This window comes from Pantherophis guttatus, chromosome 2 (genome assembly GCF_059756535.1).
Source record: "Pantherophis guttatus breed Tessera chromosome 2, ASM5975653v1, whole genome shotgun sequence".
NCBI classification, from domain to species: domain Eukaryota; kingdom Metazoa; phylum Chordata; class Lepidosauria; order Squamata; family Colubridae; genus Pantherophis; species Pantherophis guttatus.
In genome coordinates this window covers 17983879-17997894 of record NC_142064.1, presented here as the reverse complement: position 1 = coordinate 17997894, position 14016 = coordinate 17983879, and the positions used below count along the sequence as shown (strand labels likewise).

The window sequence follows — 14016 nt, the reverse complement described above, 5'->3', positions numbered from 1 at the left end:
GAATGAATGAATGAATGAATGAATGAATGAATGAATGAATGAATGAATGTATGTATGTATGTATGTATGTATGTATGTATGTATGTATGTATGTATTTCATTATGGTAGCAGACTCAGACAGACCTCTATTCATAGTAAATATTGCCAAGCATAGTTTCACTTAAGTAGCCAATGATGAAAAAAAGGCACCTTTTACATCAGGTGCCTTCTCTATAGGTTAGGTAAAGGTTCCCCTCGCACATATGTGCTACTCATTCCTGATTCTAGGGGGCGGAGCTCATCTCCGTTTCAAAGCTGAAGAGCCAGCGCTGTCCGAAGACGTCTCTGTGGTCATGTGGCCGGCATGACTAATCGCCAAAGGTGCACAGAACTCTATTACCTTCTCACCAAAGGTGATCCCTATTTTTCTACTTGCATTTTTTACGTGCTTTCGAACTGCTAGGTTTGCAAAAGCTAGGACAAATAACGGGAGCTCACCCTGTTACGGGGCTTTAGGGATTCGAACCGCTGAACTGCCGACTTTTCTATCGACAAGCTCAGTGTCTTAGCCATTGAGCCACCGTGTCCCTCCTCTATAGGTTACATCAGCCAAAAAGTCAGCCCTGAAGGAAACAAGGAATGGAGTGCATTTTTTTCACCCAGTGTTACACTGAGGTAACCTGGTTGAGATGTGACACCCGTCCTCAAATAGAGAGTTCTTGGGAAACAGAGAAAGAACAGAGCAGGACTCAGCAGAGAAGGAGAACAGCATGTGTCTTAAAGTTATATACTGATATAATGTGCATGTTTGTTAGGATGATTGCCAGGTCTGAGGATAATGTAATGAAATTCCAGATAATAATAATTCTTTTTGGAAAACAATCTGCAAACAATTAAAGCAGGAAACTTTTTTTTTCCCTGTGCTGAAAATTTAACATAAGTGATACTCATTTGCAGGTATTTGGTTAGGCTGTTCATGTCCTTCTTATAAAAAATATGCTTCGTGCTTGAATCCGTGTTCTTGGTTAGAGTCAATTTTTGTAACTTAAAAGAGGGAACATGAACTCCAAATGTTAATTCTGGTTTTTTTTTTTCTGGAAGTAATTGGCAAACGGTTTTAATAGCGTAATAAAATAGAGTAAAGCAGAACTGATAATGTTCCGTTTATGGAAAGAAATATGGCATTAAAACTTGAACTGGTCTCCTGGCGCCTCACGTTTTGCAATTTTTGGAAACCTGGCGCCATCTAGTGGTCTTTGGCAGTTAACAGAAACAACTCCTAACACAATAGATCCAAAATAGGTTTGAAAACTGAACCGCGAATAATGCTGCTGCTGCTGGAGAATGACTCCACTTAAAGCAATTCTGCATATTAAAAATGAAAATATATAAATATATTTCTTTCCTAATCAATGTGGCTTCACGGCTAGGAGAAACTGTAGCTGTTTTTAATGGACTTTGGAAAAGCATGAGCATTTCAAAACAAAACAAAACAGGCAGCTGTCTGGTTAGACAGATCTTTAACCAGACAGTTATGCAACTTCACTTTGCTAGAGATGATTGCTTTATCTACTGGTAGTGTTCAACATAGCATCCCAGTGGTCACTTGATCCAAATGTGGGTGCTTGGCAACCAGGCTGCAGCATCCTGGGGTCATGTGATCGTCATTTAAAACAGTGTTTCTCAACCTTGGTAGCTTGAAGATGGGTGGACTTCAACTCCCAGAATCCCCCAGCCAGCAGTGCTGGCTGGGGGATTCTGGGAGTTGAAGTCCACCCATCTTCAAGCTACCAAGGTTGAGAAACACTGATTTAGAACCTTCCCAGCTGGTTTCCAACAAGCAAAATCAATGGGGAAGGCTGGATTCTTTTAACAACTGAATGAGTCACTTAACAATGGCAGTGCTTTGCTTAACAACCATGGCAAAAGGTTATAAAATCGGGCGTGATTCATTTAACAATTGTTTTGCTTAGCAACGGAAATTCTGGTCTCGATTTTGAGGGCTAGATGTATGCTTCAGTGGATAGTTGAGCGTCCCTGAAATATTTTTAGTTTGATCCTACCTGTGCCACGAAAGTGGTGAAGTTCAGTGGAGCATGGGTCTCTAAAATCAAGTTTGAAATGTTCCAATGTAACATGGGAAGCAGAGGGTTCTTTTCTGCTTCTTCTCAATCACCTAAATTCTGGATTAGATTTCTGTAGCATGGTTACTTCCTGGTTTTAAAGTTAACTTAGAGCCATGGTTGTGCGGTGGTTAGAATATAGTACTGCAGGCTTTTTTTACTGACTGCCGGCTGCCTGCAATTTGGCAGTTCAAGTCTCACCAGGCTCAAGGTTGACTCAGCCTTCTATCCTTCTGAGGTGGGTAAAATGAAGACCCAAAATTGTTGGGGGCAATATGCTGACTGTGTAAACTGCTTAGAGAGGGGCTGTAAAAGCACTGTGAAGTGGTATATAAGTCTAAGTGCTATTGCTATTACTTTTAAACATTAGAAAGTTTCGACTTTAAAAAAAAGTTTTTTAAAAAGTTTAGCATTTTTTTAAAAAGGGTGGAAAAAAAGGGTTTTTTTCCTTCCACAGTAAGGTCAAAGAAATTGAAAGAATACAATGAATCTTGTTAATATAAATGGTGACAGTTCAAGGAAGATTATTAGGTGCAAATAGAAATACATACTATTTCCATAGCAAGGAAGATAAAGCAGGAATGGTTAAATTGATTATTTTATTCAAAGAGGAAAATATATTCTCATTTGGCTACCACGTCTGGATTTTGTGCTTGTGATGGGAAAAAAAATGAAAAATTGGTTTTGTTGATCAGAAAGATTTGTCGTTATAGAAATGGCTAGTTATATATTAATGTGTAAAAGCAAAAAGTTGAGGTTGGAACGTGCTAAGAAGAGTCGGAAGTCAATGCCTTCTTTTCTTTTCTTTTCTTTTCTTTTCTTTTCTTTTCTTTTCATTTCTTTTCTTTTCTTTTTCCCCCTTGTATCTCACACACCCCTTTCCCCACTCCTTTTCCTTCCCTTAATTTCCTATTTTATTTTTCTTTGTATTTTATATAATAAAACAAATAAAAAAAGAAATGAATATTAACTTTTTACACATGTGAAAATCATAAAGCTTAAGGGACTTTGGCGGCTCAAGACTAGAAAATCATTTAAGGTCTTCACTTTAATTGAATAAGTGCTTTTCTTCTTTCAGAAAATTTGCTTGTCTTCTTTCTTGTTTCTTGTGCTGCAGGTAGTTAATCGTGGTGACCCATATCCACAAGAAGTGGGAGCTACTGTTCAAAAGGTGATGGAGAAACTTGGCCATTGTAATCCATATAGGCTTGTGTGGCAGTCCAAGGTAGGTCATCCCAGGGAACTCTGGTAAAATGCTTCCCCATCATTGAATTTGTTTGGGGCTTATTCAGTCTGAGTCTGGCTTTAGCTTCATCTGCCAATTGTTATAAAGTATGTTCAGATTAAACAGATTAACAAAGTTGGAAGGGACCTTGTAGGCCAGTGATGGCTAACCTTTTCCAGACAGAGTGCCCAAAGCGCACGTGCGCGCGAATCCCCAAAATGCAATGCGTGTGCGGTCCCTGCGCATGTGCTCCATCCCAATGCATGCGCCCTATCCCTATGTATGCCCCCCCCGGTGCATGCGGGCATGGCCCCCCTGCACGCATCCCACCCCCATGCATATGAGGCAGAGACTCAACGACCAGCCGGCCAGCAGGAGGCATGCGAGCATGCGCGGCAGAGCTGAACTGGGGCGACGGCTAACGTGCCCACAGAGAGAGCACTGCGTGCCACGTGTGGCAGACGTGCCATAGGTTCGCCATTACAGTTGTAGGTCATCTAGTCCTCCCCGCCCAAGCAGGAGACCCTACATCATTTCTGACAAATGGCAGTCCAATCTCTTCTTGAAAGTCTCAAGTGATGAAGCTCCCAAAGGCAACTTCTGTTCCACTGGTTGATTGTTCTCACTGTCAGAAAATTTCTCCATGTTCTGATATTATACATCAGTCAAATATGATAAGCTTCTGTTTCAGCTGTTGGGCACAGAAGAAGTTAAGGATGGTGATGGCCGGTTAAGTACTTGTATAAGAGATTACCGAGGAAATACTAGGGTTGCAGGCTAGACTAGGAAATTTAAAAATATCATAGAAGAATGAAAGGACACTATTTATCTTTTGCTATCAAGAAACTGCAAGAACGTGTCCACAAAGTTGACTCTATCTTAGTAGGCCCCGGAGTGCCCTTGTCTGGGCTCCAAACTAAGCGGTGTCAAGTAATAATTGGATGGGAGAGTCTTAGTGGAGAATTCCAAAACTGGAGGCTAGTTCACAAATGTTTCCTAGAAAAAAATGCGGTTGAAAAATCCCAAGAAAACTCTAGGGACGTGCCCATTAAATTGTCAGGAATTGAGCTTGACTTGAAGAAGGTTCCTTTGTAGTTGAGAAAAATCTAACAAAATGGAGACTTCATCTTCCCTCCCCATCCCGGTCTTGAGGAAGGTTGGACTAGAAGACTACCAAGGTCCCTTCCAACTATTCTATTCTATTCTATTCTATTCTATTCTATTCTATTCTATTCTATTCTATTCTATTCTATTCTATTCTATTCTATTCTATTCTATTCTATTCTATTCTATTCCATTCCATTCCATTCCATTCCATTCCACTCCACTCCACTCCACTCCACTCCACTCCACTCCACTCTGATGACATTTTTAACTCCCTCCCCCCCACTCTGCCAGCTCTTCTACACTGTGTAGCTTCCCCATGGCCAGCAAATCAGATCTCTAGGATTTTCAGCTGTGTAGCCCTCAACTTCTATACAAATCTTTGCTTTTTCATTATTTGGGATCTCTCTTTCTTATAAAGCATATTCTCCTGTGTCAAACTTTTGTGTTATGAGATAATCCTCGATATACGATCATAATGGAGTCTGGATTTTCTCTCGTAAGTCTTGACAGTCATAAATTGACTTTTTGTGGTGGTTGTTAAGCGAACACCATAATCATAAATGCCACAGTCATAAAGTGAATCCACTCATTTCTGTGGGTGTTTTTTTTTTTTTTGCTGGAAACTGGCTGAATTGAAACTGGCAAAATAAAAAAAAAGTCTTAAATTGAACTAGGAGCCCTGGTAGCGCAGCAGACTAAAGCACTGTTATTAACATCAGCTGCCTGCAATTACTGCAAGTTCAAATCTCACCAGGCTCAAGGTTGACTCAGCCTTCCATCCTTTCTAAGGTAGGTAAAATGTGGACCCGGATTGTGGGGGCAATAAGCAGACTTTGTATAAAATACAAAAGTATGAAGGCTATTGCTTAATGCATTGTAAGCCGCCCTGAGTCTCTGGAGAAGGGTGGCATATAAATCAAATTAAAAAAAAAAAAAGGTCAATTTGGGGAGACTTGTAACTTTGAACTGTTGCTAAATGACTGGTCATTAAGCAAGGACTACCAATAGTTTTGCAATACCAACAAAGCCTGGAGCACTAGAAGTTCTCCATGGTCCCTTCCAAGTTTGTTATTCTGTTAAAATTATTTTCCTTGCTGTGTTGGTTTTCACCTAATCTATATGTTTTTAGGCCACTGTCATCTTCCTCATAACATAATGGAGACCTTGTGGTTTATTCAGAACCAGATACGGGGATACAAGTCCACAGCTAATTTAGAAGAATGTCTAGGAGTTTCCCACCTGCCTCTAACCATTGTTTGGAAAGAAGTGAAGCTAATGTCTTGCGAGGGGAGTAGAAAAAGCAGAGACTCACTGGGAAAGATCTTGATGTTGGGAAAGATTGAAGGCAAAAGGAGAAGGGGATGGCAGAGGATGAGATGGTTAGATAATGCAATGAACATTGAAGAGCCTTGGTGGTGCAGCAGACTAAACTGCTGTTAAAGTAGCACTTAGCTGCCAGCTGCCTGCAATTACTGCGAGTTCAATTCTCACCAGGCTCAAGGTTGACTCAGCCTTCCATCCTTCCGAGGTAGGTAAAATGAGGACCCGGTTTGTGGGGGCAATAAGCTGACTTTGTATAAAATAGAAAGCCTCGGGGGGAGGGGGCGCAAAAAGCCCTACTAAGCAGGTATATACAAAAGTATGAAGGCTATTGCTTAATGCATTGTAAGCCGCCCTGAGTCTCCAGAGAAGGGCGGCATATAAATTGAACTAATAAATAAATAAAATAAAATAAACATCAATTTGGGCAAACTGCAGGAGACAGTGGAAGACAGGGAGTGTGGCCTGTTGTGGTCCATGAGGTCACAAAGAGTCAGATACAACTCCGAACAACCACCACCACAACAATAGTAAATTGTCCTTTCTAAAAACTCTTTCTTTCTTTTGTTGTTTTAGGTCGGCCCGATGGCTTGGTTGGGTCCTCAGACAGATGACACTATTAAGGGACTTTGCCAGAGGGGAAAGAAGAACATTTTGTTAGTTCCAATTGCATTCACCAGCGATCACATTGAAACACTCTATGAGCTTGACATTGAATATGCACAGGTCTTAGCCAATGAGGTAAAACCGTAATTTTTTTCATCACTGTTTGCCTGTAGCTCCTTAACAGGAAACAAGTGTTCCAACAAGGTTTAGGATTATTACAGGTTGGGTTTTACCACACCCTTTCGACAGTTGCAATATTACACAAAGGAGCTGTAAGTTGAAAGATAAGAGATGCATGTTTGACCTTGGCTCAGAGAGTTGAGGACACAGAGCCATTTCTGACTCAGTGGTTTTCGGCCTAGTGATTTCTAAAGGTGTTGGAACTACAACTCCCAGGATTCCAAGCCAGCCTACCCAATGTTCATCTATTGTTGGAAGAATAGGATAGTCCTGTGATGGGGAACCTATGGCACACGTGGCACGCAAAGCCATGTCACCTGGCACGGCAGCTCAGCTCCAGTGTGCATGCGTGTGGCGCCCAGCTGATTTTTGGGCCTTCTGGTCCCACCAGAATTAGGGAAACAGGCTGTTTCTCCGGAGGGTCTGGGGTGGGGGGGGAGGGAAGGCCCATTTTTCTTTCTCACCTGGCTCCAGATCCTCTCCATGCATCTGGGGAGGGTGAAAACAGCCTTTCCCACTCCCTCGGAGGCCTGAAACAGCCCGTTTTCCAACTTCTGGTTGGACAGGAAGTGACGTTTTTTGCTGTCCCCAGCCTCCAGAGACTCCTAGATAGGTGAGAAAGAAAAACGGGCTTACTGGGCCATCGCATGCCAGGAGCGGGGGGGAGGGGGTCACATGCACCGGGCAGGGCGCATAGCATTATGGGTGTGGGCATGCATGCATGCGGACCTCCCCTGCCCACCCCTCTTCCTGGCATGCGATGGCAAAAAGGTTAGTAATCACTGGGATAGTCCATGGGGGCAGATGGAATTTTGAGGAGATGTTGTTCGTGCAGTCACAGATGGCTGCCAGAATGACAATAGACAGTCAGGAAACAACTATTTCCCCAAGGGCAAGAAAGTGAGGTGGCCCTACACCTTCCTTTCTAGCCTGCATAGCAGTGTTTCTCAACCTTGACAATTTTAAGATATGTGGACTTTAATTCCCAGGGTACTTCTTGTCCATCACTGTGTACATTATCTAAGAATTTTAGATCATTATCATTATTTTAAAAATGATAAAAAATGGATGGAGCACAGAACCTGGCTGGTGCCAAAGGCAGCGTCTGCAGGCATTGTAGATAATACTCCCATGCTATTGATTGGATATTAGTGTTACCATTAGTAGCATTACATTACAACTACTACTGCTGTTACTTAAATTTCTATTCCATCTTTTCTTAAGAGTCCAAAGTCACATACATAGTATATCCTCTTTAGTTTTTTTTTCCCAGAATAGAAATTCAGAGCTAAAAGCACCACTAAACTCAAGTCACTTAATGAGCTTCCATGACTAAGTATGAGCTTGAACCCAGATTTCCTTAATCCTTGTAAAAACCTGAAGCATTTAATCATATTGACGAAAATATTTTATGTATTCGTGTGTTAAAAGAAATCTTGGGGTTTTTTTGGCGTGTGGTGAATTGGGTAGGATTAAGCAGTGTTTCTTTACCTGGACAACTTTACGATATGTGGACTTCAATTCCCAGAACTTCCCAGCCAGTATGTTAATTGGGGAATTCTGGGAATTGAAGTCCACATATTGTAAAGTTGCCAAGGTTGAGAAGCATTGGGATAAACAATTGATGTTAGTCTCTAACCTCATGGTTTGGGACCAGGTTATCTGAGGGACCGTCTCTTGCCAGTCACATCTACCTGACCCATCAGAGCGGGGAGGCAGGGAATGTTGCGGGTCCCATCCTCAAGGAAGATACACCTGGTGGGTCCAAGAAGAAGGGCCTTCTTTGTGGAGGCTCCCTCTCTCTGAAACATCATTCCCCCAGAGATTAGAATGGCCCCCAATCTAATACTTTTCTGGAAGGCGCTGAAGACCTGGTTCTGCCAGCGGGCCTGGGGAACCCAGAGAGGGATGGAGCCCATTAAATGGCTCATGTGATCTGCTGTCGCTAGGGTGGGGGGATGGGTGTGGGAGATGGTGGGGAGGTGATTTTGTTATATTGTACTATATTACTGTATTTGATTCTTTTTTGTTAGTTTTTATTGTTTTAAATGTGGTCTTTTATTCTGTAAGCTGCCTTGAGTCACCATGGTCGAATAGGTGGCAATATAAATTCAATACAAATAAATAAATGAATGCCCTGTTTCCCCCAAAATAAGACATCCCCTGATAATAAGCCCAATCGGGCTTTTGAGCGCATGGCAATAAGGCCAAGCGCTTTTTTCAGGGTTCAAAAAAATATAAGACAGGGTCTCATATTCGGGGAAACACAGTAAATAAATAAATAAAGTTGAACTGTGAAGAGGGACTTAGGAGGACAACTGTGAAGAGAGATTTTATTTTATTATTTTATTATTATTTTATTTTATTATTTATTTTATTTTATGTCTCAATATCTATAGCCAACCATAGCAAATGACTCTGGGCGGCTATAGAAATCGAATAAATAAATAAGTGAGAACAAAATATGGGAAAACTGCTTTTTTGTGCCTGTGAAATGAATTGAATTGAGCTCCAATTCCATTCCTATTGCTTTAGCCAAAAACCAATAGGATACTGTGGCTCAACTGTTTTCCTTCTCTTTATTCTTCAGTGTGGAGTTGAAAATATCAGAAGAGCAGAATCCTTGAATGGAAATCCATTGTTCGCCAAGGTACCGGTTCCCTATTTCTCTGAGAAAATTTTTATTTTATTTATTTTTCACATTTCTGAACCGTCCATCTCCCTCAGAGAGGGAGAAATGTGGGATTCTCCAGAGAAGCCACCAAAAGTAGACTCCTGTTTCTCTGGCAAGAATGGCTTTCTTTTGATGGACACATGTAACATTTTTGGAGGGCTGAGGATCACCAAGTGGGTGGGATCACTTTATCCATGCAAGCAGGCCTTTTAGATGGAGGAATTCTGGCAGCTTACAATGCTTCTGCTAAAGTGTGATATGCCTATTATAGGGTTTTCATGGTAGTAGGCAAGTCTTCTATCATGTTGTGGCCTGTCGGCCACCAGCCCCTCCACCAACCGACTCAGAGGAAGAGGAGGCATGGGAGTCAGGGTCAGCATCAGGGCAACCTGGGAGCTCTGAGGCGGAAGAGGGAATGGAGCTGACAGAGAGAGAGAGAGAGACAGAGGCGGATCCTGAGCCATCTGTCAGTCCTCAGATGGAGAGTCAACAGCTCGCAGGTCTGGAGGTGGCTGATGAGGAAGAGGAAGAACAGCTGGGTCCAGTGCCCAATGCATGGATGCGCAGAAGGCAGAGGAGAGGAGAGCAGTGGAAATACTTGGGTCGATCCTTGGGAAGAAAGAGCCACTGCTGCTAGCTAAGCCCCACCCTAGCTCTGGGGATAAAAGGCAGGTGGCGGAGATGAATAGATGTGGCAAAGACAACTATTTATCTTCCGGCCAGCCGGACTTGTTAGCCTGCGTTGAGAGAGAGATTTTTTTGCCGGGGTTGCTGGCGCTTCTAATAAAAGAACCTTTGAGTTCACTTCAGAGGGTTTGTCGTGTTTAGGGAGCTGGGTCAGAACATACCAGTTCTCTGATTGGCCGGCTCTGATGGCCGCAGATATGGGGCCCAGTGATAACTTAGCTTCCCAGAGTTGCTCCATTTTTTTTCTTCAACTTACTAAGGCTACTGTTCACTCTCATTTACATTTCCTATTTTGGGATTGGTTGCGTTTTCGTGTTTATGCACTCCGATCTTGCATATGCTCAGTCGGAGTCAAATCCAATTTGGGGCCCTCCAGATATGGTGGAAATGTAATTAGAATTCCTAATCCCAGAACATCTGGAGGATGCTCACTTAGACAGAGCTTGTTTTGGCTCACTACTTGCTACTTCATCGAGTTCTTAAACATAGAAATTATGAAAACAAGGGTATAAATAAATGATTGCAATATTGTACTGAAAAATGAGGGAAAGCAAATTCTTGCATTTTTTTATTTTTAAAGTATTAGTTGGTCTTTGGTGTTCTCCCTCCCTCCTCATTTCAAGTACAGTAGTCCTTGACTTACAACGATTTGTTTAGTGACCAAAGTTGCAACGACACTAAAAAAAAGTGACTTGTAGCTGTTTTTCACATTTACGACCATTGCATGGTCACATGATCAAAATCCGGACGTTTGGCAACTGACTCATATTTATGACGGTTGCAGTGTCCTGGGATCATGTGATCACCTTTTGTGACTTTGTGACAAGCAAAGTCAATGGGGAAACCAGATTCGCTTAACAACCCTGTTACTAACGTAACTGCAATGATTCACTTAACAACTGTGATAAGAAAGATCGTAACATGGGGCAAAAACTCACTTAACAATTGTCTCACTTAGCAACAGAAATTTTGGGCTCAACTGCGGTCGTAAATCAAGAACTACTTGTATGTATGTATAGATATATGTATATTAATCACACTAACCATCATCATCATACTATTATTTGCTCATAGAATAGTTTGCTAGCAGATTAGAAAGTTATTGTGATCATTTTACTTAAACGTATTTTTTCGTATTTTTCAGGCTCTGGCAGATTTGGTCTGCTCACACCTCAGGTCGAACGAATTATGCTCCAAGCAGTTAACACTGAGTTGCCCGCTTTGTGTGAATCCCACTTGCCGAAAGACCAAATCCTTCTTCACTAGTCAGACACTGTGAAAATGTACACTGGCAGTCGGTTCATTGGCAGGAAGTAGACAATACAGATTCTGTGAAACGTGCCCATTTATTCTGCCTTCTTTTGCCCCTCTCAGGTTTGCGTTTTGCTCTCCAAATGAGATTCGCACAGGCGTGGAAGAGATACCGTTGAAATCTTTTCCCACAGCTTTGGTTTTCTCTTGAGGAATTTTTGCATTGGAAGGAACACCACATTTAAGGGCTTCATCCTCTGAAAATCCACATTTTATAAAATTAAACAGAATGCACGAGGTTCTTCGTATTCAATGGCCTCTGAAGGAGAGCAAAATTTTGGTTGCTTGGACAGGTTCTCTAGCCTTGCTCTGCCAGAGTGATGCTAAAGAAAATCTGTTCACTTTGCAGGAATTAACCCTTCCTCAAAATGGTGAAGCTTGGTTCTAAAAGAACTGTGGCCAAGGTTTTGAATCTAAGATGCAGGTCGAGTGTCTTTGCAGAAAACCTTTCGTAAAAATACCGTGTTTCCCTGAAAATAAGATCCTGTCTTATATTTTTTTGAATCCTGAAATAAGCGCTTGGCCTTATTGCCTTGCGCTCAAAAGCCCGATTGGACTTATTATCAGGGAATGTCTTATTTTGAGGGAAACAGGATACTTGTCATAAAAATATTTAAGTTAAACCTTCCTGGTAAAATTCTGCCATTTTGGTGGGTGGGTGTTTTTTTTTTAAGGCAAACACACAGTAGATCTGGTATTAGAGCTTTGTAACTAATAACAGTCTGATGATGAAACTACTTTAGTTTTCCAATAATTTCAGCTGACATCTAGTGTGTAGATAAATAATTTGGTTTTTATTTTTAAAGAATAGTAGGTATATATATTTTTAATTTGATATTTCTTTTTGTACGCGATCACCATTTCCTATTTCCACCATGCAGAACTGAAGCAGTCTCCCAATTGTGTTTGCAAAGTTGTGTTTCCTAAGGCATTGCTATATTAGTCTTTTGTCATGAAAATAGCAGGAGGTCTTGCATTAGCTCAGTGTTTCTCAATCTGAACAATACTGAGAGGGGTGGACTTCAACTCCCAGAATTCCCCAGCCAGCATGCATCCATTTTAGGTTCAGTTTGAGAAACATTGCATTAGCTTAAAGACCAACAAACTATGTTTAACTGTCAACGGTATGAGCAGCACACGATCACACTACTAAAAGTGGCACTGAAAAGTTTGTGAACCCGTTTGACTTCTCAATATGTCTGCATAAATATGATCTAAAATCATAAATATGATCCCTTCCTACATCCTCCAGAAGTGCCTAATATCTCATCAGCCTTGTATCAGGAAAGCTGGCAAGGCTTTAAATAGCGGTAGGTATGGAAAATTGGCAGCTGGCAAGCCTTTGGCAGTGATTTTAGTCATAGAAGTTTTGGATTATCTAGCTGCTCTAGAACGCAAACTCTTTTCCTTGGAGGACTGAATAGACCAAACTGGGCAATTGCTCTATCTTTGATTGCGTGATGACGTTCCTTCCTTGGTAAGGCATTGGCAATACACATCAATCCAAACCAAACCAGGTCTGTTTGGGGGTTTTAAGCTCCCCACTTTAACGACACAGACCTCTGGATTGTAGATACCTGCAAAGCACAGGTAATCCTGTTTGTGTCCTAGTCAAATTATATCATGCGAATACAGCCATTCTTGCAGGAAGTGTTTAAGGGTAACTCTTCACTTCATTAGAATGTAATTCATGAAAGTTTACGTGATAACGTTTGTTAGTCTTTCAGGCGTCATGAGATTAAAGTTATTTTTCTGAAAAATTTAAATATGGGCTTTTGGTGTTTGTATGAAGGATTCTCTTCCCCCCCCCCTCCCGCCCCCAGATTCCTTGAACAAGGGTATTGTGAAAGAAACCGGCAGTAAACACCATTTTCCAGCAAATATATATATATATATATATCGTAAATTGCAGTCATGTGACTATGGGGGGGGGGCCACTGGAACTTCAAATATGGGTTATAACTAACCCTAGGGAGTTCTGTTGTAACTTCAAAAGGTCACTAATAAGCAACCAATTGTAAGTTGGGGACCTACTGTTTCATCCAGAACGGGAATCTAGATAAAAACATCACCCTTTGTTCAAATTATCACAAAGTCTCCGAAGCATTCCAAGAGGACATTCTAAGCTTCCTTACCGTATTTTTCAGAGTATAAGATGCACCGGAATATAAGATGCACCTACCTTTTTTTGGTGAGGAAAAGAAGAAAAAGAAATCTCCCTCTGCCTCTGAGCAATTTTGTCTCTTTGCAGCAAACAGCAAACATCCTGCTTTACTTTCATTTTCGTTTTCAGCATAGCTTGATTAGCACAAGGGAAAAAAAATCTACTCCAGCAATTTGCCTCCTAGCAGCAGGCAGCAGAGGCCCGAACAAAACAGCTGAGAGTCGGGAGGCCGGTCCAATCAACTTGTGCTAATTAGGCTGTGCTGAAGCTGAAAGGAGCTGTTTCTTCTTGCTGCTTGCTGCAAGGAGGTAACTGCTGCGAGGCAGAGGCCAAAGGGTGGGGGCCAGTGGGTGGGCGGGGCTATATTCAGTTTTAGGGGGCGGAAGTGCGTCTTATATTCTGAAAAATATGGTAGTTTTTTAAAAAACATAACAAACTACACTTCTAATATCAGCTGTGCTTGGAACTGATGGTTGTTAATTCCTAACGATAAAGTTGTTTTAAAAAGTTCAGATTTGTCTTCCTTCTAAAAAGCTATAGAAGCTTCTTTCGAGTAAATAAGAATGAGAGCTTATTCTTCAGAGATGCTTTATGGATCTATTTATCACTTCCAAGCTGGCAGCCCACTATGGCTTTCAG

At 41.5% G+C, this 14016-nt stretch overlaps 1 protein-coding gene across 2 annotated transcripts in view; it reads left to right on the top strand.

Moving 5' to 3' along the window:
* FECH (ferrochelatase) overlaps positions 1-12979 on the top strand; it is a 32851-nt gene extending 19872 nt beyond the window's left edge. For both annotated transcript variants that reach the window (XM_060690727.2, XM_060690728.2), the window contains exons 8-11: positions 3221-3328; positions 6332-6496; positions 9132-9191; positions 11047-12979. In XM_060690727.2, coding sequence (XP_060546710.2) covers positions 3221-3328; positions 6332-6496; positions 9132-9191; positions 11047-11181 — 468 coding nt within the window. In that variant the 3' untranslated portion in view covers positions 11182-12979. The remainder of the gene's footprint in view (positions 1-3220; positions 3329-6331; positions 6497-9131; positions 9192-11046) is intronic.
* The last annotated feature ends 1037 nt before the right edge of the window (positions 12980-14016 follow it).